The 25652-nt window shown below is 37.7% G+C and overlaps 1 protein-coding gene across 2 annotated transcripts in view; it reads left to right on the top strand.

Annotated features, from left to right (window-relative positions):
* GAS2 (growth arrest specific 2) overlaps positions 1–25652 on the top strand; it is a 72905-nt gene that overhangs the window by 16398 nt on the left and 30855 nt on the right. The window contains exons 3-7 of one of the 2 annotated variants that reach the window (XM_018083432.2): positions 7654–7795; positions 14520–14552; positions 16068–16131; positions 20653–20797; positions 24099–24206. In XM_018083432.2, coding sequence (XP_017938921.1) covers positions 7654–7795; positions 14520–14552; positions 16068–16131; positions 20653–20797; positions 24099–24206 — 492 coding nt within the window. The remainder of the gene's footprint in view (positions 1–7653; positions 7796–14519; positions 14553–16067; positions 16132–20652; positions 20798–24098; positions 24207–25652) is intronic. The other variant, XM_008931749.3, reaches the window with a different exon arrangement.

Below are 25652 nucleotides of genomic sequence, written 5' to 3'. Positions count from 1 at the left end.
GAGCAACTGCAAGAATTGCCCCATTCTGTTCTAATCAAATATTATTGAAGAAGCCTATTATGAAATGCCAATTTTAAAAATCCCCATTAAACATTAATTCTGAAACCCAGCAATCTAAAGAAAAGGTACAGAACACTCATTGACTGGGAATGAACTGCTGAATCCCTGTTTTCAGGAACACTGGAGGGAGGTCTTTACCATGGCTTAGTGTCTCTCTCTTATTTTCTGTTTATAAAATCTTAGTAAGGTTTTAAAACTTTTTAAATCGCAGTCTCTCTCTTTTAGTGATATTTAATTGTAGTCATTCTCTTTAATGCTGTTACAACATTAGAAAAAAAGAAAAAAAAAACCATCCACCTTTGATTTTTGTATTTGACCTGCTACAATTTCAGCGCGTAGAGGAGTGGGAGCAGTGGCTTTTAATTTTTGGTGGGTACATGCCTGGAGTTTGTGAGCTGCTTCTTCAAGATTTTGGAAGGCATTAATAAAAATGAACTTGTCAGGAGGCATAGATATGTTAAGAGTTAGATGTCTGGAAGTTTTGAAAGTTAGTTTATAGACGTCCCCAAGTCTTTGGACTATAGTGACTTAATCCTGTCCTCAGCTACACAAACGGAGTGGGCAGGAGCAGAGTCTGGCATCTTGTTTAGATGGGCTCTCTTTTATCAGCTTCCTTTAGTTGTGCTCTCCAGTGCAAGATTCCTGGTTGTGGATGTCTCTGTGTTATCCAGGCTCTGAGAGGTGGCCTGACTCTTGACAGACATCGTGATTTTTGTCACCATATGTTGACAATGCACGTGTCCCTAAACCACATTTAAATTACTTATCAGTCAAATAGTCAAATGTGCTTCAGCTGGTGAATGAAGCTCCTGCATTGCTGCTTTCTGGCATTATTTGCTGGGGATCCCAGTTGTGCAGTGCATTGTGTGTGGATGGAACTGTCTCTTGTATTCCTTGGCTTTCTGACGTGCTGCTAGAAGTGGAAGTTGCAGTGTTTCTGTTTAAATTAGTTTTTCATAACTATTAATGCTGTCTTTTTTTAAATAACCAGTCTTTGGCTGTGTGATGAGTAATGTGTGTCTTGGACAGAGCACTACGAAGAACAAAGCCATGAAAAAAATTCTTAACTTTTAAAACTGTATTGTTTTTAAATTAAGCTTATTCTCCATCTATGCTCACTCTTAAGAACTAATGCCATGTGAGACAATGTATTCTACTTTGACACTTATTTTCATGGCAAAGCATTCACTTAGTTCTGTATTTATTTGAACATTGTGGTCTGTATGTTTATGTAGAGCCTTGATCATGTTAATTATTTTTATTGGCATATCACAAATCTGCTAGGGATTCCAAAGTATCCACAAGTGCTTTCTTAGAATCTAGGAAGTTGCTAATGAGTGATTTTTGGCTTTTGATGATCTCTGCAGTGTTTACATAGGGTAAAAATCTGGTCAACACATGATCTTTAAACTTGAAATCCAATCTGTTCTTGCATTAAAATTACATATTTCTACAGGACTTAATATGCCTACGTAAAGACTGTATTTCACCAAAGGACAATGTTTTGCCACTTGTTAAGTGAATTGCTTAAGGGTGCTTTCTTTGTTATAAGTGCAATGTTATTTTTCATTGATCTAGAAGTTTGTCATGACAAAGTTGTTCCTAGTTCCATGTCTGTTGAAAAGTTTGGCAATTGTTATTGCTGTCTCCTAAGTCTTCAAAACCTCCATATTGAGTTTTCACATTTTTAGTTTTCCTGGGTTTTAACTTTAATTTTTCAGCTTTAGTAGGGCTGAAGGATTTATATTTCTTTTCTTAGCTTTTTTTTTTCTTTTTCTAGTGGGAAATGCTTTTAAATTCTGTGTATGTATTTCCAAATTCAGAGTTCCTTCTATCTATTTTGCCTATGCATTTAGCACATTCTTTTCACTGTTGGTCCAGTTGTTATATTTGAAAAGTATTCCATACTAAATGGGGTAGGGAGAAAACAAAACTAGGCCCACCTTGCTAAGGAGTAGTTCTTTTACCTTGTAGATATTAGTTTCATTAATTTAATGTTTAGTTCATACTTCATGGTACTTTCCAAAACCTGGATTTTGGAACTGCAAAGTAGTCTCGGGTAAACTTAATTTTCCCTTGCTGAAACAAGTGTCTAAACACCCCTTTTGTGATTTATAAATGGGATCTGAAGTATTTTATGTTTGAGTTCCTGAAGAATTAAGAACAGTAACTGAATAAAGGATGATCTAGTGGTATTGTCACTCTGTAGTGAGGAGAATTGTAACAGCTCAATAAGAGTAAGTTCTTGTAGCAATGAGCCCCAGTTCACTTATGTTTAACAAATTAATAAAAGACAGAGCAAAATAACTTTTACAGAGAAGATTGTGGCAGAGCTGCTCTTTTGCATTCCCTATCCTAAAGAGCTAATTTAGATTTTTATAAGGGAAGGAGGGCTTTTCCAAGAATACCTGAGCAAAATGAGGGAAGAATTGCAAAAGAAAAAGGAGTTACTAGTGACCATAGAGCTAAGTTAAAGGCAAAATTGTAAGAAGTTCCAAACCAGGTACACGTTCTATCTAGCTGATATAATCACGTTTCAGTAGGAAATGTGTAACACTAAATGGCCAAACAAGAGACACCCCTGCAGTCAGCTACTGCATAGCATAATTCCCTCCCCATTTTGGTAAATGTAGGTCATCAGGAGACACAGGCAAATTTTTCCTGTGAGTACCCAGCTGACTGTAACCCTTTTTCACAGCAGACAAAATTGCTTTTTCTTTTCATTCAAGCATAAGTGACAGTTCAAAAAGTTGTGAAATCATCTATTCACAGGGGGAAATACGACTAGGAATCTTCAAAATCTGGCTCAAGTCTTAAGTCTTCTATAAATAAACGGGTTTTTTTCCAAAATGTGTTCGTGAACCCTTGTTTTGAGAAAAGCAGTGCGAAAATACATTTTTCCGTGTGATTTCAGAGCATCAGTGTAAGAGAGTCCCTCTTGGGTTCAGAAGTGAACCTGACAGCATTTTTCCAGGATTGCATCATATGTTTCACTCACACTTTCACATCCTGCATTAAACCACATGCGTGCACGTCAACAAGACAAGATTGTAAAAGGAGTGTGACTGGGGAATTGTTTTCATGATATTTGATAGGAGTAATTGCGGCCACTGCTGTTTCAAAGCAACTGCGGTCATACTATACTATGTCAACAAAAGTCAGCTCTGCCATATGGAAACCTAATTACTTCAGAATGATCTGTTAGAAAGCACTTTTGAAATAGTCAGGCCATTTATACAAATCAGTAAAAAGTATTCGTGCACGAAGCCTTTCTTAAATAAGAGCTTTCATTTGGACGTTACAGCGGCAGTTTTGGAAATATTAAAAAAAAAGAGTGGACTTCTATTTAAAAGGTGGTAGGAAAATTCATTGGGTGATAAGAAAATATGAGTATTTCCCTGTGATTTGTATGATAAACCTGGTGGTGCTATTATTGAACAGAAAAGAGGGTAGGGTTTTTTTGCTGTTCTCTTCAGCAAGACCCTAATATTGTGGGAAATGGGACCAAATTTAGAGTGCTGCATTTTAGTGAGATCATGTGATGCCATGGACATTTATGTGTGTAGTATTTGCTCCAGAAAATTACTTAAAGCCTTTTTTTTTTTTGTCCTTCTATAATGTAGGGGGTTTTCCCTTATGTGTCCCAGGGTATGTCTTGTTTTTACATTTGAGTGTTTGTCACTTCTGAGTTGTTTAGGACATCTGATAACCAAACATTTTTCCTGTCACTATAAAATTAGAGAACATCACAAATCTGCTTAGTTAACTGTGGTGTTCTGTACCACACTCCTACTACCAAAAATATACTTCTAAAAGACACTGTAATCCTTATAATTGTAAAAGAAATGTTACAATTTCCATGAATGTCTAAACTTCATAGTGAAGTTGAGTGAACCAGCTGTGTTTAAAGTCTATCTTAGTTGTCAAGGTATAGAAACATAATTTGTGGATAGTCTGTTAGGTGCCTGAAATTTCAGATGATTTCTGGCACATAAACCATCTGTTCTGAATTGGTCTTCTTGAAAGAAATTCTATATTCAGTCATCGCGATATACCTAAATCAGAAGATATAAAATATTTAGAACCAGATGGATTAATGTGTTATTAGGACTGGGGAGCAGCAGTAACCCAGAGGGAAAACAGGGGTTTCTGCATTCCTGCCAGGCACTGCAAGGCCTTCCCAATGGCTCCTCAAAAGAAAGGCAGTGCATGTTCTCCTGGCTACCTCCTCACTTCTAGCTGCCTGTGTACTGCTGAAGGAGTCTGGGCCAAGGAGCAGCTCCTGATCTCCTGGACCAGTGCTGTGGGCTTCTCTGTGCCCAGTGGGCCCAGGGCCAAGGAGAGCAGATGGGTTGTGCCCATCCCGAGTCCAGGTCTGCTCTGATTGCCAGATGGCAGCCACCGGTCTTGTAGCACAGTAATTTTTGGTTGTTGTTGCTTGGCTTGGGTTGAGGGCTTTTTTTGTTGTTGTTGTTCAGATGTTCTGAAATAGAGTGGTTTATCACAGACTTCCAGAACAGTGTTTAATACCCTTAGCAGGACATGAAAGAATATAGGCTGTTTATCAGGAGTTGTGGCAGTTTAAAGGCATAGGATCATCTGGAGTTGGAGAAGTGAGTGGAAGCAAACAAACCCAGTATGATTCACCTGTAATCCCCTTCTGAGCTGTTCTTGGCATTAGAAACAGCTTTTTTCTCAGAGAAGACTTGCTAGTTTTCTGCAAAGGCAAGACTGAGAGCAAAGTAACACATAGACACTGGAAAATCCAGAGATGAGAACTGAAGGGGGAACCGGGAGGTGACATGATCTGACACTGCAGGTCTGCTCTCACATGTAAACGTAGCCTTATTTCCTTTCCAAACTCTCTGAAATACCTTATGCACAGGTCTGCAAGTGCCAGGAATACTGGAGCTGACTTCTTGTAATCTTCTTCCTGTCGCAGTGCTGTTAATCCAGGATTTGTGCTTTAAATTGGACATAATCAATCAAAAATTCTAAAGAGTGCAGTTGTGCCAGATATAATTTGTTTGGTCCCCTTGACCTATTTACTCAGTTGGTTCAACATCCACTTCAGATAACCTGGTCCAAGCAGGGACGATATCAGAAAAGAAGTTCATTCTGTTTGATTTGTCATGTTGTTAAACCAATTTAGAGCTGCTGGTCATTTGATTCTGTGAGAATCAAATGTGTTGTAGGTACAGTGGATGTTTTATGACTAGATTAAGATATGGTGCTGTGAAATGGCACCTCTTCGAATCTACTGACAGTTTGGGGTTAATTATAAACCAACTGTGTATTTCTGAAGGCACTGATTCCACTGAGACACTAAAATCCACACAATAGCTGCTGTCAGGACTGCACCATTGCCAGTGAGGGCTGCCACTGCCTGTACTGGGGTCACCCTTGGCTCCTGTTTTATTTTCCCTCATGGCACAGCCCAACTGCTGCTCTCCAACCCCTTCCCCATCTTGCTTTGTGCCAGTCAAACATCCCTGCCCTCAGTGCCTGTTCATCTTCTGGACTAGAGGACATAAGGCCAGCTTAGACCTCTTGGAAATTATTTTGAAGAAGGAACTTCTTAAAGGTTTCTTAAATGTTTTGTGTAAGATTTAGTAGAAAATCATCAAACAGAAGTCTTGTTTTGACAGCTTTCCTCTGAATGCAGGCTGGACTAGTTGACCTTCCTCCAACAGGCTGCCAGAGACTTTTATGTGACTCCTTTTAAAAGAAGTGGGTGCTCTTTTGAGGGTATTAGACTTGTCCAATTAAAATCTCCTGGGAAAGGATACAGGGGCAGACAGAGACAGACAAATGCTACATTACTTCTTCATAAAGACCGAGTCAACAAAATGAAATTCAACGTGTGAAGCAGTCTGTAGAGTATAATAAGAATTTGCCTCAGGATACAGATATTCATTGTTTCTTTGAAGAAATTAGTGTGATGTGAAAAGGGTGCTAGTCTAGAAATGTGCCTAGTGCTAACAGCTTTTTATTAGGGTTTTTTTTTTTTAAAAAGAAAATCTCTGTTCTGTGAGGAACCGAGCATTTCTCCCCTCTTTTTTTTTTTTTTCTTTCCCCCAGAAGAACAGAAAGGGGGTAAAGATAACGTTTAAAAACTTCACTGTGCTCTGATCTGTAAGGTTTTTCCATATCTAGAGCCCCTTGAAAGAATTCAGGTTTCATAGTTTTTTATTTTTTCTGGATTAGCGAATAACTGTTTTTGCTTCCCTGCTTTCTTCCTCCTTCCCCTCCCTTGTTCCAGGATGGTCTAGGAGGCAATAGGGTGTCTGTGACACAAGGTTTACTTGGATTTTTCTTTAAAATATCATTTAAAACTGGTCAGTGTTTTGTAATACCTTATAGAAAAGTATTTTTATCTCCTTGCAAATATTTTGAACCGTAGGCATAATTCTTGACAAGCAAGGAAGTGTAAATCATATAATTGGAGTAAGAATCATGGGGGAATGACAGTTAGATGGTGATTTGAGGAAGAGTTCTAAATACATAGATCTGTAAGACATGTTTCTATATCTGAGACAATTTGTAAGTTCCCACTGACGTATCAATAAAATAAGTAGAATGGTGTTTATCCCTCAGTTGTTTTATTTGCAGTTTATTTGGTTGGTTGGGTAAATAGTGGTGAGTAGCTCTGTTCATGTAGAGGTATTCTGCCATTACATCATTGCTGTGTCTAATATAATATATAAATTCCTTCTATGCTGTCTTTAAATACTGACATTATTATGCTTCTAAAAGCTATTTAAAGAGAAACCTACTCCTGTGTGTGTTTTGTTTTCCCCTCTCCACATTGCTGATAATTATTTTTTTTTGTTTTGGACTGTTAAGGACAGAAATTTGGAAGCAGACCTAGGAACAAGCATTTTGCCATGAATTACAGTTACTTTTTATTTGATGGAAAGAAACGTTAAGTGAAAACTAAGTGCTACAATCTTCTTTGTATATGTCTCAATAAAGGTACCATTATGAGCAAAATGATTGCTGTGGTAATTACTCTGGTTCAGATATTGATGCTGTATCAGTTGCATCCTCTCTGATATCAAAATCATGCAAATGGAACTACTTTGGTGCAGTGAGAGCCTGTGTTAGCTAGACCTTGACCTTGGACCTGCTAAATTTACATTTCTGTGTTGTGCACAGGGGGCTTGTGTGTGTTGTCAGGATGGAGACAGACTTATTTATTTGCTCTAATTCCCTCCTAACTCAGAAGTGAAACTACTTCACCCTTAATTGTGCAAAGTTCAGTTTAAAGTCTGTCTTTATGAATTTTTTAATTTTTTTTTTTTTTTTAAATTCATTGAACTGGACCAAACAGTAAATCCCAAGACTGTAGTTGCTAATATTCCTAAGAAGTAACTCATGTTGGTTCAGCTCTCAGCTTCACGTTGCGTGGACTATAATGATGCTTTTTGGAAAGATCTTGTGGTTGAGAACTTGGTGCTGTTAAATTCCCTTCTCACACTGCTTTGCTTGGAATTCTTTAATGGCCAAGGCAATACAGTGGTGAGAGTCCCCCATCTACGCAAAATTTATCTAAATACAATTCATCTAAATAGAGAATTTTCTGTTTTTCAGACTTTACCAGTTCGGAAGATTCCATGCAAAGCCAATGCTCCTTCAGGGTCTTTTTTTGCACGGGACAACACAGCAAATTTCTTATCCTGGTGCAGAGATGTAGGCGTGGATGATACCTGCCTGTTTGAATCAGAAGGTTTGGGTATGTATTTCTTTAGGTAGTAGTAAGTTAAAATAATGGTTTTTTTATGTTTTACCTTGAAAGACAGAATGGCTCTTAATAGATCTTGACTCCAAATCTGACCTCTGTCTGTGTTAATTCTACCTCTTATCTGTGGAATGAACAAATAAAGTACACATCACATAAAATTCATTTAAGTCTATTTTAAGAGGAACTTAAATGAGAGAAGAATCTTACTGTGATTTCTTGCATGCAGGTAATTTTTCACTCTACACATACTTTTTTTTTCAAGCATGAAGGCTGCTCCTTAGTTCAATGTATAAGGTGGTGTTTTCCTGCTTTGGGAGAGGAGGACACAAGTGCATGCTCAGTTCTGGCTGCAGAAATTTGGCTATTTGTGCAGATTTAACGAGTTGCACAGGAGGCAAGAAGATAAAAAAATTTTTCTTTCCTGTGCTGCCCGTTTTTTCCAGCTGGTTCCCTTGTGCAGCTCTGGAGAAAACTTACCCAACACTCGTGCTTCAGGGTGTTCCATCAGAAGAATCGGACTGCTTAGGAGATCACTGTTCTAATACTGCATATTCTTCATTGGTTTAACTCTTCTCTCTTCAAAGGAAAACTTAGGAATCTTGCCTCAAGGGTTTTTGAGCCAAATCTCATGAAATGAAGGGAGTCAAACGTTTGTAGTTTGAACTCAGATAAAAGTGTAAAGCAGTTGTGGTGACAGACAGATCGGTTTCTGTGGAAGACAAATGAACACACTGTGCTGAATCAAGAAGTTTCTTTGTTCTGTTGCTCAAAAAGTCTGCCTTGTTGAAGGTCTTATATGTGTTGCAACTGATCTGTTCCCATTCTTTTACACTCTTGCTCTACTTTTATAGTCTATTAAATATTTCTGAGGCAATCTTTTTTCCCCTTTTGTCTGTTCTTCTATCCTGTGAGGTTTTTTAATGACATTATTTTTTAAGCCTGGGAGAAAATGATTGGCACAGAAGTGAGTGGTATCACAGAGGTGACAAATAGTAAGGAGGATATATGTATTGACTTGGTTTTGTTATTTGATTCCTCAAGATGAACTTTTTATTTGATATGGTAAAATCATGTGGAAGACGAACAGTAATTGTAGTTTCCATGATTTGAAGTGGTGGAGAAGTTGGTCATTGTCTAGTATGAAGAAACTTGTAAACACCAGGAGGAGACACAGACCTCCAATGCCTGAGGCAGGCAGAAGAACCTGTGGTTAACAGAATACTAAATGTATTTAGAGTTTGTACTGCTATGGTAAGCCCAGCAATTTGCCATTGTTCAAGTAATAAGTCAGTTGAGAGCACATTTAAAGGAATTTTCTTGTGCACTGCTAAGAAGCTAGATCTTGTTTCGAGATGGAATTGGCATAGCTGGAATATTAATGTTAATTTTTCCACGTACACAGCGAATGCCTTGCCTGCCACGGCACAACACAGTGCAAATACACCTGGAAAGCTGGTGTTCAAGAGGACTTCTTCTCCCAGAAAACTGAAGTGAAATGTGCCTGAACACATAGTGCTCAACCTGTGCTCTGTTAGCTCTGTTTGATTAGTGACTGATTTTCTTCATTGACTGAAAACTAACATCCGTTTTCCTTCGCTTCTTGTAGAATGCACTAGCAGAAAAGATTTATGGTGTGGGAAATAGGATTAGGACTTGATAATATTTTGACCCATTTTTATGGACTTCAGAAGGAGACAGTGACCACACCATTTTAAAAAATAAAGAAGATAGATAAAACCAGTAGCTGCTGTTCTCCCTCAGTTTGAGCTCTAACTCAGAGTTTGAATTTCATTTGAGGTTTTTCTAATGCATTAGGAAGAATGATAAATCATACCAGTTGCCAGTCTAAAGCTTCTGTGTTCCTCTCTCTCCCACAAATCCCTTCACCACTGCATAGGAAATAAAAATTCAGCAAAGGTAAGTAATATCAAGGGTTCTTTTCAAAGCAGTGAGAAACGTGGGAATGACACCCAAGTGTTTGCACTGCCTCATTGAATTCTGCATTTATAATAATAAAAATTGTGGCAAAACTACGGTTACAGAGGTAAATTTTTCATGTTTTCTTCTGTTTTTCCCTGTAGCTATTAAGCTGTAAATTGATGTGTAAATTGCTAGTGATAAAGCAACTGTTTTCTGCCTACATTGGAGAGCCTTACTTATTGTCAATGTTATCAACTGAGTAGATTTTTATCCTCGTTTCTTACTCTATTCTCTCTGTCTTAAGGTATGTAAATACTGTATTATTTAATTAGATGCACATAGTGATATTTTCTTCATGCCACTTTATAATATAAAACATTCCTGGAGTCTTTTTCTGGCAAATAGGTATTCTAACAGTGTAAGAGCGATTTTGAAGATTCAGTGCACTGAAATATTTGAATGATGGATTTGTGACACTACTGATTTATTAAAAAAAAAAAGAAGTGCCAAGTTTATTAGAGATCAGCAAAATGGGATCTATATTAGCTAAGAAATTATTAATTAAAAATACCTTCTCATCAAGATGAGTTCTGAAGTGTTTGAAATCGTGCACACAAATGCATCCAACACTCCCATCCTTTTAGCCCTGAGGTTGAAGTGACAAGGAGGTGACAAGTGACAAGTTCCCCACTGGAATGGAACTGTGTCAAGCAGCCACTGCAGCAGATAGGGGCAGTCCATGCCTGACAAACGTGCACATGAGTGATGTGGGTGGGAAGCTCAAGTATTCCTAGAGGATTTCTTCTGCAAAGGGTTGGTGTTCTAGGGCTGCTCCAGACAAGCAGGTGAGGAGACCTACTCATGTCACTTCACTTGTGGACTAATTTAAACTTAGGCACTTATTTCAAATTAAGCAGTGGGTTCAAATGCTTTGTTGGATTTGGGCTATTTAGCTGAGCTAAATAAGAAAACAGGATTGAAGTCTTTCTTCAAAATAAATAGAAGGAAAAATAAATAGAATGAAAAATGGGTGCTTGCTATGCTGGCAGATATGATTAGGTCTTCTAATCAGTACTTACTTCAAAGATCATTGAAAGAGAACATTGCTGAGCTCAAAAGTTTGAAGACAATGCACTTGCACTACTAACTTGTTAGTAGTCTATAATCTATGTATTTTTTCTTGCTGAATGTTATCATGCTTTAACATAGGTTAAAGTGCAAAAAAATTGGAAATATAGTTTTCTGTTAAGGCATAGCAGGAAAGTCTCTGAGTTAATGCCTTTGCAAAGAAAAGGTGGGTGCTGTGTACCTGTTGTATGAGCTGCAGAAAAGACATAAACATCTGTAAAATTCACAGCAACAGGTTATGAAGGGATAATCCTGAATCCTGCAAAATAGAGGGAGTCTCTGCGTGCTCCCTGTACTCACTGACCAATTTAGCATGCTTATCATTTTTTTTTTTAATTTTTATAGTTAGTGTATTTAAAGAAGAAGGAATTAGCTTTGTTAATACCAAAAACTATGATCCAAAGTCCAAACTTTGATCATCTGGGCAACTCTTGAGATACAGTGTCACTGAATGGGGTTCTTAATGTAACAGAGGTCAAAATTTGTCCCATATGTAGGACTCTGAACAGGATGCACTAACTCTTTGTAATACTGCCTGTAACTCCTCTGTTCCCATTGTAAGTATACTTTGTAAGTTTCCCTGTATAGGTTTTAGGGCAGCAGACCCACACAGCTATGGTAATTTTATTTATGAAAGCATTCTAGGTGGAGATATTTGTAATGGTTGTGCTCAAGCCTGAAGAGTGTAATGCTCGAAGAAAACTGCTTGGACACATAGTAAGAATGGTAAGATTTTTCTATGATTGCTTTAGTTAAGTGAACTCAAAGCATAAGTTCTGAACTCTTTGTGGTAATGGAGTGTTGTTGGATGATTATAGGAGTTGGAACCAGTGGCTATTCTGCATCTCTTCCATGATAAAGTCTACCCGGCAAGAAAAGGGTTTGCCACCAAGTGTGCCAGCATGCTGATGTGTGTCATTTGTTTGGGGAGTTGTTGGATGCTGTTGGTGTGTTAATGTTTTGTGCTCGTATATTCTGTAACTATGTATGAGTGTGTACACACAATACGTGACACGGACTTCTTTTGATGCAACTAGAATTTAATGGGCAGGTTCCCTAAACAAAAGCTTCCAGTGTTTTAGTGGAAATAATAGACATAAACGCCTCTGATCTCTCTTCTAATGTTGCTGGTTTAAAGTTGTTTTTTTTTAAGTAATTACTACTCTAGTTTATCCGATTTCCTACAAAATGGAATTGTTTTGACTGTTGTTCTACACTGACACATTTAGATATTGTAACAGCATGTAAAAATTCACATGAAGTTGCATCAGAATAAGGTTTTGTCCCATCTTTCACAACACTTTACTAAACCACTCATAATATTATTGAATATGTCTCGTTTTGAGGACTATAGAAGCATCCTGGACACTGTGTTGTTACCATTGGATTTACATCTTAAATTACTGAAGTCCAGTAAATTATTAGTGTTTAGATGATCTCTATATTCCTTATAGATGAATTCCTTACTATCTTTAGATCTCCTGTGTTTGACACCTTAATTGCTTTTAGACTTCCATAAGTGATTGTGCTGAAAGGGGATGAGGGGGAGACACAAGTGTGTCATAGCATAACTCTGATTCAGAAGAAAGGATATGTTTGGGGTAGGTTGGACAGAGTGTTTTGAACAAAGCAAAGTTAAAAAAAAAACAAACAAAGAAGACTGCTGTAGGATCAGAATAAAAAGTTTTAAAGGAGAAGGTGAGAGACAATAGAAAGAGGATCAAAGGACCAATCTTTTGGAAAACTTTCACTAAGTTTGGGTGAATTCTGATGGCAATCAGAAGCCTATAATAATAAATACTAAGCCACTCTGGAAAACTCTTTGCTTCTAGAGAGCTAAAGAATGCTGAAAGCAGAGGCTGCTCCTCCTCTGCTCTCTCTGCTTCTCCTGGTGGCATCCAGGCACTTGGGAAGGGAGCCCTGTGGAAGGGGGCGGTGAAGGATGCAGAGATGTGGTGAACAGCAGGCAGTAGAAATGGAAGTACATGGAAGGAACACACAGGGTGAGTGAACAGAAGAGGAAAGGCTGTAAAAGGAGAACAGGGCAGCAACAAGATGGAGGTAGTGTGAAGAAAACTTATTGCCAGAGAGGAGCAGGGATGAAAGCTTGCTAGGAGCTCAAAAGGAATTATTGTTAAAAAAGAGTGGCAGGAGGTAGCTTGAAAAGATGCAGGCAATGAGGACAGCAGGTAAGAAGCATTTGAAGAGATGAGATGGAAAGCAAAAGGGTCTGTAACTGCCAGGACACCTAAAATAAGCTGGACTTGCATGCACTATTTTTAAACCTTCCCATGGCATTCTTGTCAAACAAGTGTCATCAGTGAGATTCTCAAGCAAGATGGATATTTCCTTTCATCTTATGCATGCATAGGGCATGAGTCTCTTGTATTTACAAATTGCTACTTGCTTATAATCACCCACTGGGACAATTCACCTTGTTAATATTTGATAGGGGAGGACTGAACAATGATTCTCCAGGAATTTTGTTTTCTTCCCTACACGAAAGCTTGAAAAATTATAGGAAAATGCATATAAAAATTGTATTTGTGATGCAAAGTGGAGTATGGTTTGCTTGTTATGATACATCTATCAACTTCCCATGTCATCCAGTGGGTAGAGCAGTACAGAAAACAACATTAATTTGTCTCTGAAGTCCCCAAATGCATATGCTGTATAGTCCTCAGGAATGCTAACATTTTCTTGTCAGAAGCACTGTGTCACCGTCGTCTTATCAGATGAGCAGATGTTTGTTTTTGTGGTTGGTGATGGCCTGCACAGCTCTTCATCTTCTGACAACGATTTCACCTTGTCACATTGTTCAGTGTGAAATGCATGAAATGTGTCTAGATTGTGTTGAGTCAGATTTGCTGAAGGACTTGAATTTTGTTTGGGAAGAGCATTGATGGAAAAATGTTTTACCTGTTTTAATCAAATTCTCTTCTGGTTGTATTTATGGATCTTTTTGCAAAGAACAGTCATTGAACCTCTCTTTTTCTCCTCCATTCCAAAGTTAATCAGATGTACATATGTATGAATTACAATTGAGTTTCTTTGACTCTCCCAAACCCAGTTTCTACCATTTATATTTCGGGGAATGCCTTATTTCTTAAAATCGAGTTTTATTTTGGGGCAGTCCCAACTGGTTTAAAACCAAAGCAGCAGAATACATTTCTTGGGCCACGAATGTAACACTTTAAAAATACTGATTACTGGTAAAGGTAAATGTTTAATGGAATTGCTGTGTTGTGGCAAGGAAGAATATTGAGAACAGCTGAATGTCCAAGATTACATTATTTACATTTTTAGTAACAGATGGCTGAAGGATAAAAATATTTTTCCTAGTGCAATACAATTCCAGTTCTCATGCTCTGCACTTTCACTTCTAGAATATATTTGGATGAGATCAAAGAGGAAGAATGCATACACCTGAAAGGGCTACACAGACACTAGGAAAATATATTGGGATGAGCATTCAACTCACACCACTTATCATACATTTATTCACATCAGTGGAGCTGGAAGTTGAAGTTGCAGAGGTTGAGAGTCTGCCCCAGAGTGTTGGTTATCTAGAGATGTTTAAGTCTGTGGATTCCTATTTTGGGTCTCATATGTAGAACAAAGTAATTACTTTCAGAGCTTTAACTAGACATTGAAATATCTTTTTCAGGTATGGTATTTTTGCTTCATGCATTTGAGTTAGGTGAGTCTTTAGATTACCAAACATTTATACAGCTGATGTGTTGACCTTTACTCATTAGAAACAAATCAATTTTGATGCTGGTGGGTTTTTTTTCTGATTTATACAAATACACAATTACTTTTTGGTGTCAATTCAATCTGAAGGGCAAGGTGCAAATCTTTTGATTATTGCTGAAGTTTTTAAAACCTGATTTTTATCCACAAGATTAGGGCTTTATTGCAGTAGGTATTTCTGAAGTATAGATGATGATGTACACATAAATGACTTTTTTCTTTTTTTTTTCTTCTATTTTTACTCTCTTCTTTTTAGAGTTTTGAGGAGTTCATTATCCAAACAGCCACAGACCTTTCTTCATTTGCTGATTTTGGATTTTGCTTATATGCTTAGCTGAACTCCTTTACAGAACATTACCTATTGGAGTCATTGGGGGAAAAAAGTTATATTGGTTTATGTTGGCATTTCCTAATTGTTATGACCCACCCCTGAAGGTGAGGTTAACTGAGGTTCTTGTTAATAGATTATTTCATATATGGCAGGTTTATTTCAGAACAATTTGCAGTAGAAAGGAGATATGTAGCCATTTTGGTTATTATCTGTGGAAATGCAACAGCATAAAAGTATAAAGATATCACTTTAGAAAATATGTAAGAAAAAGAAAGAAAGAGAAGGAAAGGATAAGAGTAGATAGTGGAGAGGAAAAATATCACCACTTATGGATCCAGTGGCCAGACATGATTGTTGCAATTTAAATGTCTGTTGGTTGAAGTGATGGTTGCAGTCTTGATCTGTAGGAAAGCCCATGAAACAAAGAGTTCCAGGGGTTAATATATGTCAGGTTTAGGTGGGACAGCCCAGGTGAGAGTTCCTGCTGTGTCTGAGCTGCTTCTGAGGCTTAAAAACTACATGTTCTATGTAGAATCTAGGTGTGAAAACTTGCATATATGTATGTGCATGTAAAGAAGTTTGTTCAGGATTTCTGACTGTGATGAACTGAATTCCTAAAGCATTCTAGCTCCATGTTTGCTTTAAGAGGAGATGTATAAAAAATTCAGGACTGAATTTATAGAAAGACATATCTTTGCTAATGCAATTTTGTTGGTTTTGTGATTTAAATCGGCTAAGAAAAATAGTGATCTTAAGGACATGAATTCTCTTATTTTATAGAAATAAAAGTATCCCTCTAATGTTATTTTTAACATTTGACTAATTTAAGTGTTCTGCCAGAGTTCTTGATTATTTTTAAATAGTTACGAATTGCTTGCAGATTACCAATTAGCCCAAATAATTGCTCAGTGATTTAGATAACTAAATGAAACTTCCTAAACTTTCTTCACTCTGAGAACCACTCAATCCCATCCTTTTTATTCCAGTAAAACTCCACTGCAAGCCAAAGAAAACTAAGTCTTATCAGAGTCAAGAGTTACAGATGTTGATGATTAGGTTCCATTCCATCACTTAGACCTTTAAAATAGCTTTTATTTATCAGTGTTTTCCATCTTCATTCTCCTTTCCCAGTACTCCACAAGCAGCCAAGGGAGGTGTGTCTTTGTTTGCTGGAGCTTGGAAGGATTGCAGCAAGGTAGGTGAAAATATTTAAAGCATGGTGAAATATTTGCATTCTTGACAGCAGTGGCTATTGAGAGACTTGATAAATCAGCACATCTCAAGTTAACTTCTGTGCTCATTAGGTTCAAGGAGAGTGGTTGTCTTGATGCCACTCAAGAATATCTCGAGGGCCATTGTTAACAAATATAATGAAATCTCTGTACCATCAGTTCAATGAAGGTATTTTTTGACTATCCTTGCATTAGGAGAGGAAAGAATTGAATTTTTTTTTTCTAAATAAAGCTTTGAGCTGTTTCTCCTTTTAACAGTCAGATCTCTCTATAAACAACTGCGATTTAATTAACTTTACTGGTAATAAATTGATCTTCACATGACCTAAATCTGACCTAAATGTTTGTAGCCATGCTGGACCTGTGTAATGTTATCTTTGATGTCAAGGCAACAGTGACTTTTGATAGACAGTCCAAACAACCGTAACTAGAACGTGATTTTCCCTTTTTGCAGATGCAGATTTAACCAACATAGTGCATAAAATTTGCTAAAAAATACATGAACAGCAGTGCTGCTGCCCGGTCTTGCATGTAAATTGCAGTTGTGCTCATCCATGTGTATCCAACTGGAGTGTCTCACTATTGAGATAGTTTCATTAATTTCAGAAGAATTCCTTGTGGTGACAATCAGTGTGGAGGAGACCCCTGTTTATTCCTAGCTTAAGAATTAATATTGGTCGTGTCATAGTTGTGTTATGTGTATTCATATTTTGGGAATGAACTCACATGGGAAACTGCTTAATTAGGCATTTGTTCCTTGGTCAAGTTTCAGAAAAACCCTTGCTGTCAGCTTGCATAGGAATAGCAATGACCAGAAAGAGGGCTGATTTCCGGTTTTCCGGAATTTTGTTATCTCTGTGAAACTTGGATTCAGTCCAACATGGAAAAAAAAAATCATTTTACCTTCCCATGAATAAGAAAGTAGGTGCATAATGAAATGGAGTGTAAAGAATCTTAATTTACCTGAGCAAAAAACTGTGCTTTCAAGACCCAGCTTGGAGAGAGAGCCACCAGCACCCAGCTGTCAGGAATGTCTGCCCCAGGTAGATTCCTTGATAGTATCCACCTTCCTCAGGGAATGTATGTCAGTGGCAGGGCTGGATTCTGCTGAAGTGGGTTGAGTTAGATTTAATCTCATTTTGCACTGAGACCTGATTTCTCAACAGATCTACGAGGGAATGAAAATTGAATCTTACCCTTTTATGTTCATCTTAAACTTCCATGTTCCGGATGTTTTCTGTTCCAAACATGAAAAGAAACACTGAACAAATAAATAAACCATGTTTTCATTTATTGTGCATTTCTACCCCTTCGCCTTTAAAATATTTGTATTTTATTTTATATTTATATTATCATATATCATGAATGTATTTTATATGTTGTGTTTGTGTTTCTGCATTTATGTTTCTATGTTTTAATTTTGTTTATAGGTTAGGGGTCAAATAACAGGTGTCTGTCTACTTGTTCCTGCTCTAGTATCTCTTCAGGAACAAACAAACACCCGTTTATAATCTTGCCCATTTCAAAGGTGCACAAAAAAACTGTTGAAGTGGAACGTCAGGTTAAACATAATTGAAAGCCAAATATGGGATCCCGATTTTGCCTGAGCTGAGGTAAATTAGAACTGTATGGGAAAGGAGAATAATTGATGCTTGCCCCCACTAAGTGTAGGAAAGCGGACATTAAACTGACATTGTCGTGCTGCTTTAAGGAGGAGAGAAGTCAAATGTCTGCGTGCTTTGTAAAGCAAATTGCGTCTGTTCGCACTCCCGGGGTCTGCTTCCGACAACAGGAGCTGCAGAGACCTTTGAAAAGGTGCCTCGGTCTGTTTTTAAAGAACGAAAAGAGTAAGAGACACTGAAGAACTTTTTACTTTTCTCTTCCTTTTTTGTTTTGGAAGCAGAAAGTGGCTTACTCCTCACAAGGATTCAGCTTTTGGCACACTTTGCTCAGCTAGATAACTCTTAGTCTTCAGGGTCTGTAACTCCCATAAATCGACCTAAGCCTTTCTATTTAATGCAAATAGGCTTATAATTGAGGCACAAATGAGCAAGAATGAGGATTGTTTGAGGAGGAGATAGAATGGAGCTCTGTTCTGCTAAACTTGAACCTATTCAACAGATACTCTGTGGAGGAAGGGAGAAAGGTGCTAATTTACCTTTGCTTTAGCAATGCTTTTAGCCTGTTATCTCTTAGTGTCCTTTTAGCCAAATTAGAGACAGATGGACTTGATGGATGGACTGCACAGTGAGTGGGAAACTGGTGTGACCACTTGGCTCAAAGAGTGGCAGTTCAAAACCCAGATACTAGTAAAAATAGAATTGCCTGATAAATTATCCTGGATTTCAGTTGTTTATGAAAACAAAACTCTGAGCTCATCTGCAAAATTTCAATAGCTAAAATGGGCCCTGGTGTGCACTGGCAGATGTCATGTGGATACAGTGAGAAGATTTATGAGAGAGGGAAGTGTCCTACAGGATAAAATTGACAATACACAGGACTGTTGCACAGTGGGTTGCACAGGTCCAGCATTCTCCCAAAGTATTTGAAAGTCAGAGACTGTACAATGGAAAACAGCTAAATTATCTTTTCTGCATAAAAAATGAAGTTCTTGGGTAACTGTTAAACTCCGGGCGGTTAAACAACCCCCACAGGTATTTTGGAATTACTGTTGAGCAATTTCAAGATCTTTCTGCTATTGTATTCAATTTTACCTTACTAAAAATGGAAAGTGGTGCTCTAAGAAGTCTAGAGGAGATCGTGTTACAGTCCAGTGCTGCTTCATTTGTAGTTGTGAGAGGCCAGGCTGGAAAGGAGCACAAAAGGAAATTCTCAGCATACCTTCCCAAGCAGAATTTGCACCTCTACCCCTCACAGAAGAGATGTGGGTTTTACACTTTGAGCTTTCCAGCAACTTTGCTTCAGGTTGATTCAGTATGTGGAAAAAAAATGCCTGCGTGTTTATTAACCGATTTTATTTTCCAGCTTTTCACCAGAGGAATTCAGAGTACTGGAAGCACAGGGAGCTTTAAAAATCTGTCCCAAAGACAGAAAGTGGAATTTATGGAAAGCAGTAGAAGCAAAGAAGCAGCATTGCTTGGAGTGAAAGAGTTTTATTTGATGAGTAAGGCTGTATGCAGGAGCAGGCTTAGAGCCCAGTAGGAATTTAATGATTTACAGCCTGTCAGCATCTGCAGACAGACAGGAAGTCAATGGATTGTATATAAGTGCTTGCCTCAGTGTTGGCTGACTTTTCATTAGGGAGACTGCACCAGTTAGAGGCCAATACAAGCACAGATTTGGTTCTTAGTTTCCTTTATATTAATTTACTAAGCAGTGTGACTAAATTAAATGTTATCAGAAAACCACGAAAGCTGGTATATGTGCTTGTGCCTTTTCTCTGTACACTTCTAACATTATTATGGTATTTAGCTTAGATTTTCATGATACATATTTGTTACTGCCCAATATTTTAGTGTCCAGATCTTTACCTAGATAAGTCAGTGTAGTTCTGCATCTGGGCTATGGACATTTCTGCTACAGAAGAAAGTATGGTTTCATTTATTCAAGTAGTTTGCCATGAGAAGTCTACCTGGCATGATAACTTTTCCAAGCTAAAATCCTTCTCTGAAAAAAGAACTCTCTCCATTTTTCTGGGTTTTGTTCAGCGTTGGCAAATAAAATAAAATAAAAGGGAATTTTCAGTGATTAGGAAAATGGGATGGACTTTCAAACTTCTGAGGTGTAAAAGCTCTGCTGCTTGCTGTGAGACTGACTCAATCACTTGCCATAAAGCTTTCAAAAGCTCTTTCAAAAAGAGCCTTGCTCTCCAAGGGCTCTGAGTTGCTCCGTGCTGAAGTTGCACGTATTTGGTTTTAGCTGGATCTTAAAGTCTGTGGCTGCTGTAAACTGAGATCTGAACATTGGTTGTCAAAAATCAGGTAGAAAAAGCAATTGCCAATTTTGAAAAATAGTGGCCACATCTCTATTTATGCATAAATTTAGTGCAATAGCTGAGACCAGGATGAGCCTTAATCCCTTTTCATCTGAATTTCTTCGAAAAATACTAACACAAAATATAAGTTGTCAAGTAATTTGAAAGGATGTTGTTTGGAAAGAAAAGAAAAAATGAAAAAAAAAAAGGAGGCAAATGTGCTGAGCTTGACTCTGTCCTGTATGGTATAGCAAATCTGAGGTCTAGTGTTGTTCATAAATTAGTTATTCACCAACATATATGTGATCAGACACAGAAGTTGAAAACCCCCTGTATTTCCTGTAAATTTAACTGAGAGACTCCATCTGAATTCATTTGAAACAACAGCAGTAGTGATTGATATATTTTATACATGTTTATAAATGAATGTACCATTCTGTTATTGCATGATAATGCAATACAGAAAGTAGAAATCCTTTCCACTATTTTGTTTTGAAATATGCAGTACTTTATGCTAACTAGTAATATATTATTTGCATGTTTCCAAAAGGTTTGGGGTGGAGCCTCCTGGATTAATAAAGTTAGAAAAAGAAATTGAGCAAGAGGAAACATTTTCAGCTCCCCTTCCATCTCCTTCACCGTCACCAACAAAGTCTCCTGGGAAAAAGAGCACAGGGAAACTCTTGGATGATGCTGTAAGTTGTGGGGGGAAGCTTCTTTCTGTCTGGTCTGTTCTGATATGCACTTCCTTGCAAAGCACACACAAACCTGAGTTTAACATTCCACTGTATTTTGAACGTCTGCAGGCTGACAGGGTTAATTTGTTGTTTACCACAATTATTTATGTCGGAAGCTTGAAAAAAAAACCAGCTCCTCACACTGTGTAGCAGCTCTGCAGCTTAGCCTAGCTCTGTGCTTGGGGGCCACGTTCCCTTCTTATTGCTCCTTTACTTCTTATTCATCAACTCCCACTTTGGTGCTTTGTCTGAGGAAGGACTGAGTCAGGACTGGGAGATCTGGCTCCTACCGACTTGTACTGAATGTTAACAAACACTTCTAAGATGTTTCAGCCTAATTTTTATGCTGCTGTTCTGCATGTTTCTCACATAGTAAAAAATCCAAGCATTGTTTTCCTCGTTGTTAGAACAAAAGCATCTTGTTTTAAATTTCATTAAACTCATTGCAGCATACTGAGTGTTCATTTCTCTGCTGCAAACCCATAGGGGTTCGTTTGAAACAGCTGGATTCAGATGAAAAGGACACATTTTGAGACCATGAAGAGGTTAAACTTGAAAAGTACAAATCTAGCCTGTAAAAAGAAGCAGTTACCATAGTAACTGCTACATTGTGAGGTAGATGTGCCACCTGGGAGTTACAAAGCACTTCTTGAAAAATCCATGTGCCACTTTCCTGTTACAAAGAGCAGATGGAATATAATGTTCGTTCATTTTATTGAAACACTCTTTTTTTTTTTTTCTTTGATGCATATAATTACATTTAAAATTTTTTGGTTTGTATTTCTTCCTTAACTTTGCGAAAGCACTCATGTTTCAACAGAATTGAGAAAGAACAGTTCTGTGTAGAAGGAGCATGGTGACTGCATATCTTGTAGAAACAGAGCAGAGAGTATGAAGGTTGTCTCTAACCACCTCCTTTAATTTAGAAAGCAGTAGGGATAGAAACAGAATGGAATTCATCCAGCTAGATTCCTGACCCACACTGCCCCAGACACTCACACCATAAAATAGCAGCAGTGCTCGTATAGTCCAGACACAAAATAAAATAGAATATAATTCTTCCCCCTGCTTCCTTATTTGATTTCCAAATTCCACTTAATAATACTTTGTCCTTTGGGATAGTAAGGCAATGGAAGCCCCAACAGCAGGATCAGCAGTGAAGGTCTTATTATTCTCTGTTTCACACTGGTATAAATCTCTTCGCTTTCATTCTCCAGAGGCTGAAGAAGGCTCTACTTTGCTTACACAGTTCAAAACAGCCTTGAGCCTGCTGGGCTCAGCTACTCCAGGTTTTTGCTTGCTTAGATGAACTCTGATAGGTGCAGCATTAAGGCGTGGTTCATACTATCTATTTTCAGCTTTGAATTTCAAGTGTCTCCAGAGGTGATAAATGCCACGTGGTGTTGGGGCAGAAATCCCTGATAATTGAACAGTATTCAGAGGCCCATTGCCAAATAGGTCCCTCAGCACAATCCAGCCTTAGTACTGCATTCCAAGAAACACAGCAATACACCTTCTTCATCCTCAGCAACCTGCACTTGGATTTAAATCCTCAACCACCGACTTCATGCAAGTTGTTCCTGTTGTACATTGGCTGTCTAAGTAGTTTGATTCACCAGAACTGGTGAACTCTCACCCATGTTGATAAGATCACTTAAATAACTAATTTTAAAATTCAAATTGTGATTCATTCAAACAGAGGACAACTCATCTGATACCCAAGAAACACTTTTTTTTTGTGTGTTTAAAATACATGTAGAGTTCCTCTGCTAAGTGTTATTTTAATTTATTTTCTTTTTCTCAAAAATATTATGCCCTGATTTAAAAAGCAAAACAAAACAAAAGCATTAAGAATAAGAAAAACCTCCACAAAAGAATAAAGTTATTCAGATAACAGCACTGAATAATTTCAGAAATAATTGGAAAGCCTTTAAATCACTCAATAGGGCTGATTTCAATAGCACAGAAACAATAGTTGCCTACCTTTTATGTTTTTTTCTAGCTTATTTAACATACTATAACTTAATTCTTAAAGCAAGTCTGAAAAACATTTGTAGTTCAGAACCCTTTCATGTTCATCTATTCACAGTAATCAAAACACCTACCAGAGTGCCATGGCTTTGCCCAGATATTTTTTCTTGTTATGAAACAATGTAAGACTTTCATTTTTCAGCTGTTCTGACAATATCCTTCCCTGGACCTCAGGCTGTTTTTACAGGCCTTGATTTACAAGGCCTGTCTTTGGAATACTTTTTTGAAGTGGAAAACAACATCTACAGGTTGCTGTGGCATTTTGCACTGGTTGACACGGGTGTACTAGGTCAGCATCCATCCAGGAAAGTGCAGGATGTGGAAGTGCTGCCCTTGTTCTTGCTGTCCTGTGCAGCCCTGCAGCTTGAATGTCAAGTAAGGGTTTCTCAGCCAGATCTCTTCTTTTGGCATGGATGCCTCTGCTACTTTCCCATCACTGAAGAGCACAAAAATATACTTTTAGTAAACATCAGTGCCTTTGGTAGCACATGCAAGACCAAGGAGGCCAGAGTCAAGCTGATGCAGTTATTAAAAAGCAGGAAAGTGGTTTTCATCTGTCTTTTCTCAGCCCTTGTTTCGGAGGGTGGGTAGGTAGGTAGGTTTGACAATGGACTAGAAGCCCCTTTAAATTACCCTTGATTGCACTGTGCCCTTAATGGGGACATCATCAAAGGGTAGTTGGAAATTCTGGGGAGTGTCTTGGCCTGAATTTATGATTATGTTACGGTAGTTTCTGTATATTTTTTTTAAGGTGTTAGTGCAAAATTTGAAAGAGGCAGGGCCTCTTATGGATGAGGAAGACGCCTCTGTATTTATTATAAATATTTAGAAGAGAGAATGCATCTTTATGACATCTTCCTTTTGCCTGTTAGCCTTGCCAGCACTTTGAGCTGATTCATCATAAAATACTGAGAACACGTCTACAAGAGTTTGGTCCTGAACTCGACGTAAGGAAGTGTTTGGCTTCAGTTAAACAGAACAGATTTAATGTTGAACTGTGTGATGTTCATCTCCATTTTTAACTCATCACAGCTATTAAATAATTGTTGATATTGGAAGCACCATAGGGTGCTTTCTAGGATTACAGAAATATTAAGAAAATTAAGAAAAACTAAGAAAAATATCATCAATTAAGACTTATGTTATAGATATGACAAATGTCTTAATTAATATTTTACTACGTGTGCTGTTTTAAATAGTTTCTGTTAATAACTTCTGTGTTTCCCAGGTTAAACACATTTCTGAGGATCCACCTTGTAAATGCCCTAATAAGTTCTGCGTGGAGCGTCTTTCACAGGGAAGATACAGAGTTGGAGAGAAGATCCTCTTTATTAGGGTAAAGGTTTTATTTTTACTTTGTAGTGAGTTGCTAGTGTCTGCTACCTTCCACTTTGAAAATTACATCACTGATTAAGAGGAGAGAGTATTTTGTTGTTACCAGCACTGACTCGTTTTTAGGACACAATTAGGGAATAAATAAACTACAGCATGTTAGCTGAGCCAAGGAACTGTTGATATGTGGTAGATCCTTCTGACTTTAGGTCATTGAATTTGCTCTCTCTTTGATAAATGGAAACCAAAAGAAAAGTCTTCAGAAATGGACATGATGACATCCTCTCAGTTTGTCTTGAAAGAACATCCACTGCATTAAAACAATCTTTCTTCCACTTTGTTTTGGCTGATACTATTTGACAGGTCAGGAAACAGATCAAAGGCTTCATGATCACTGAGTTGCCAAGTCCTGACTAAGATATATTGCTCGAGTAGGATGAGCAAAACATTAATGTCCATAGTACTTAATTTGATTAACAGATATTTCCAAACCCAGCCTTGTATTTCAGACTTTGTATGTAGAGTATTAATTCCCGTAGCACAAAGTTAATCATTAGTATAAATATTTGCTAGCATTACTAGCTGGTAGAATTTAGCACAGCTATGCTTTCCAAACTTAATTTTGATCCTCTTAATCTCCGTTTATGTCTGTGGTAATAACGACTGAAAATATGCTAATCTTGCTATTCCGTAGTAATATGTCTTGTGCTCTGCTTCTTTCCATTTTCCTCTCCACATGCACTATTCTTGAGCCATGACTTGACACAGGGATAGCTCTTGCTCTCAAATAACTGTTATCCCTGTTTTGCTAAAGGCACATAACTGTGGCCTGATAAAACTGAAGATTTAGCACCAATGAGAACGAAAGAAGTCAGAGGGACTCCTTCCCAGCTGTAGAAGTCAAGTTCCCAGCTCAACAAAACATGTTGGGTCATAAACTTATCCTTAACTGAGGTCAAATCTAGATAAGGATTTGGGTTTTCTCAGGAGTGTGAAGTTGAGAACACGTGTAAGTACTGTGCTGAAAAAGGAGTGGGAACTCCCAATTAACTCAGTAATAGGTCAGAAAGAAGAAGAAATAAAGGATTTGTTAAATCTCGCAGATAGTCTGAGATTTAACATGCTAGTATAAAGGATTTATAGCTTTTCTGCTTCTTAGCCAGTGAGACTTTTTTTTTTTAATTCTGCAGTATATTTAAGTACTGGCTTTATTACTAGGTTCAAATGACTGAAGAAGGTAATGATCATTAACCAAAGACCTCAGTAATCTGGCACAGTTTAACACTTACATTTTCTTCCTTTCGATTTTAATTTCAAAAAAACAGCATCAAAGTATTTTTAATCTTCTAGTTTTGAGAAATTTGAGTTTTGCCAGAATGGTGAGTGTCAAATTCTCTTTCGCTGGCTTCTTTATTTTGTGGTCTAGTCCATGCCATATTTCATTCCAGGT

Source organism: Manacus vitellinus, unplaced genomic scaffold (genome assembly GCF_001715985.3).
Source record: "Manacus vitellinus isolate BGI_N305 unplaced genomic scaffold, ASM171598v3 scaffold_63_pilon, whole genome shotgun sequence".
NCBI classification, from domain to species: Eukaryota; Metazoa; Chordata; class Aves; order Passeriformes; family Pipridae; genus Manacus; species Manacus vitellinus.
The sequence above is the reverse complement of the archived record's forward strand: the minus strand, read 5'-3'. Positions and strand labels throughout refer to the sequence as shown.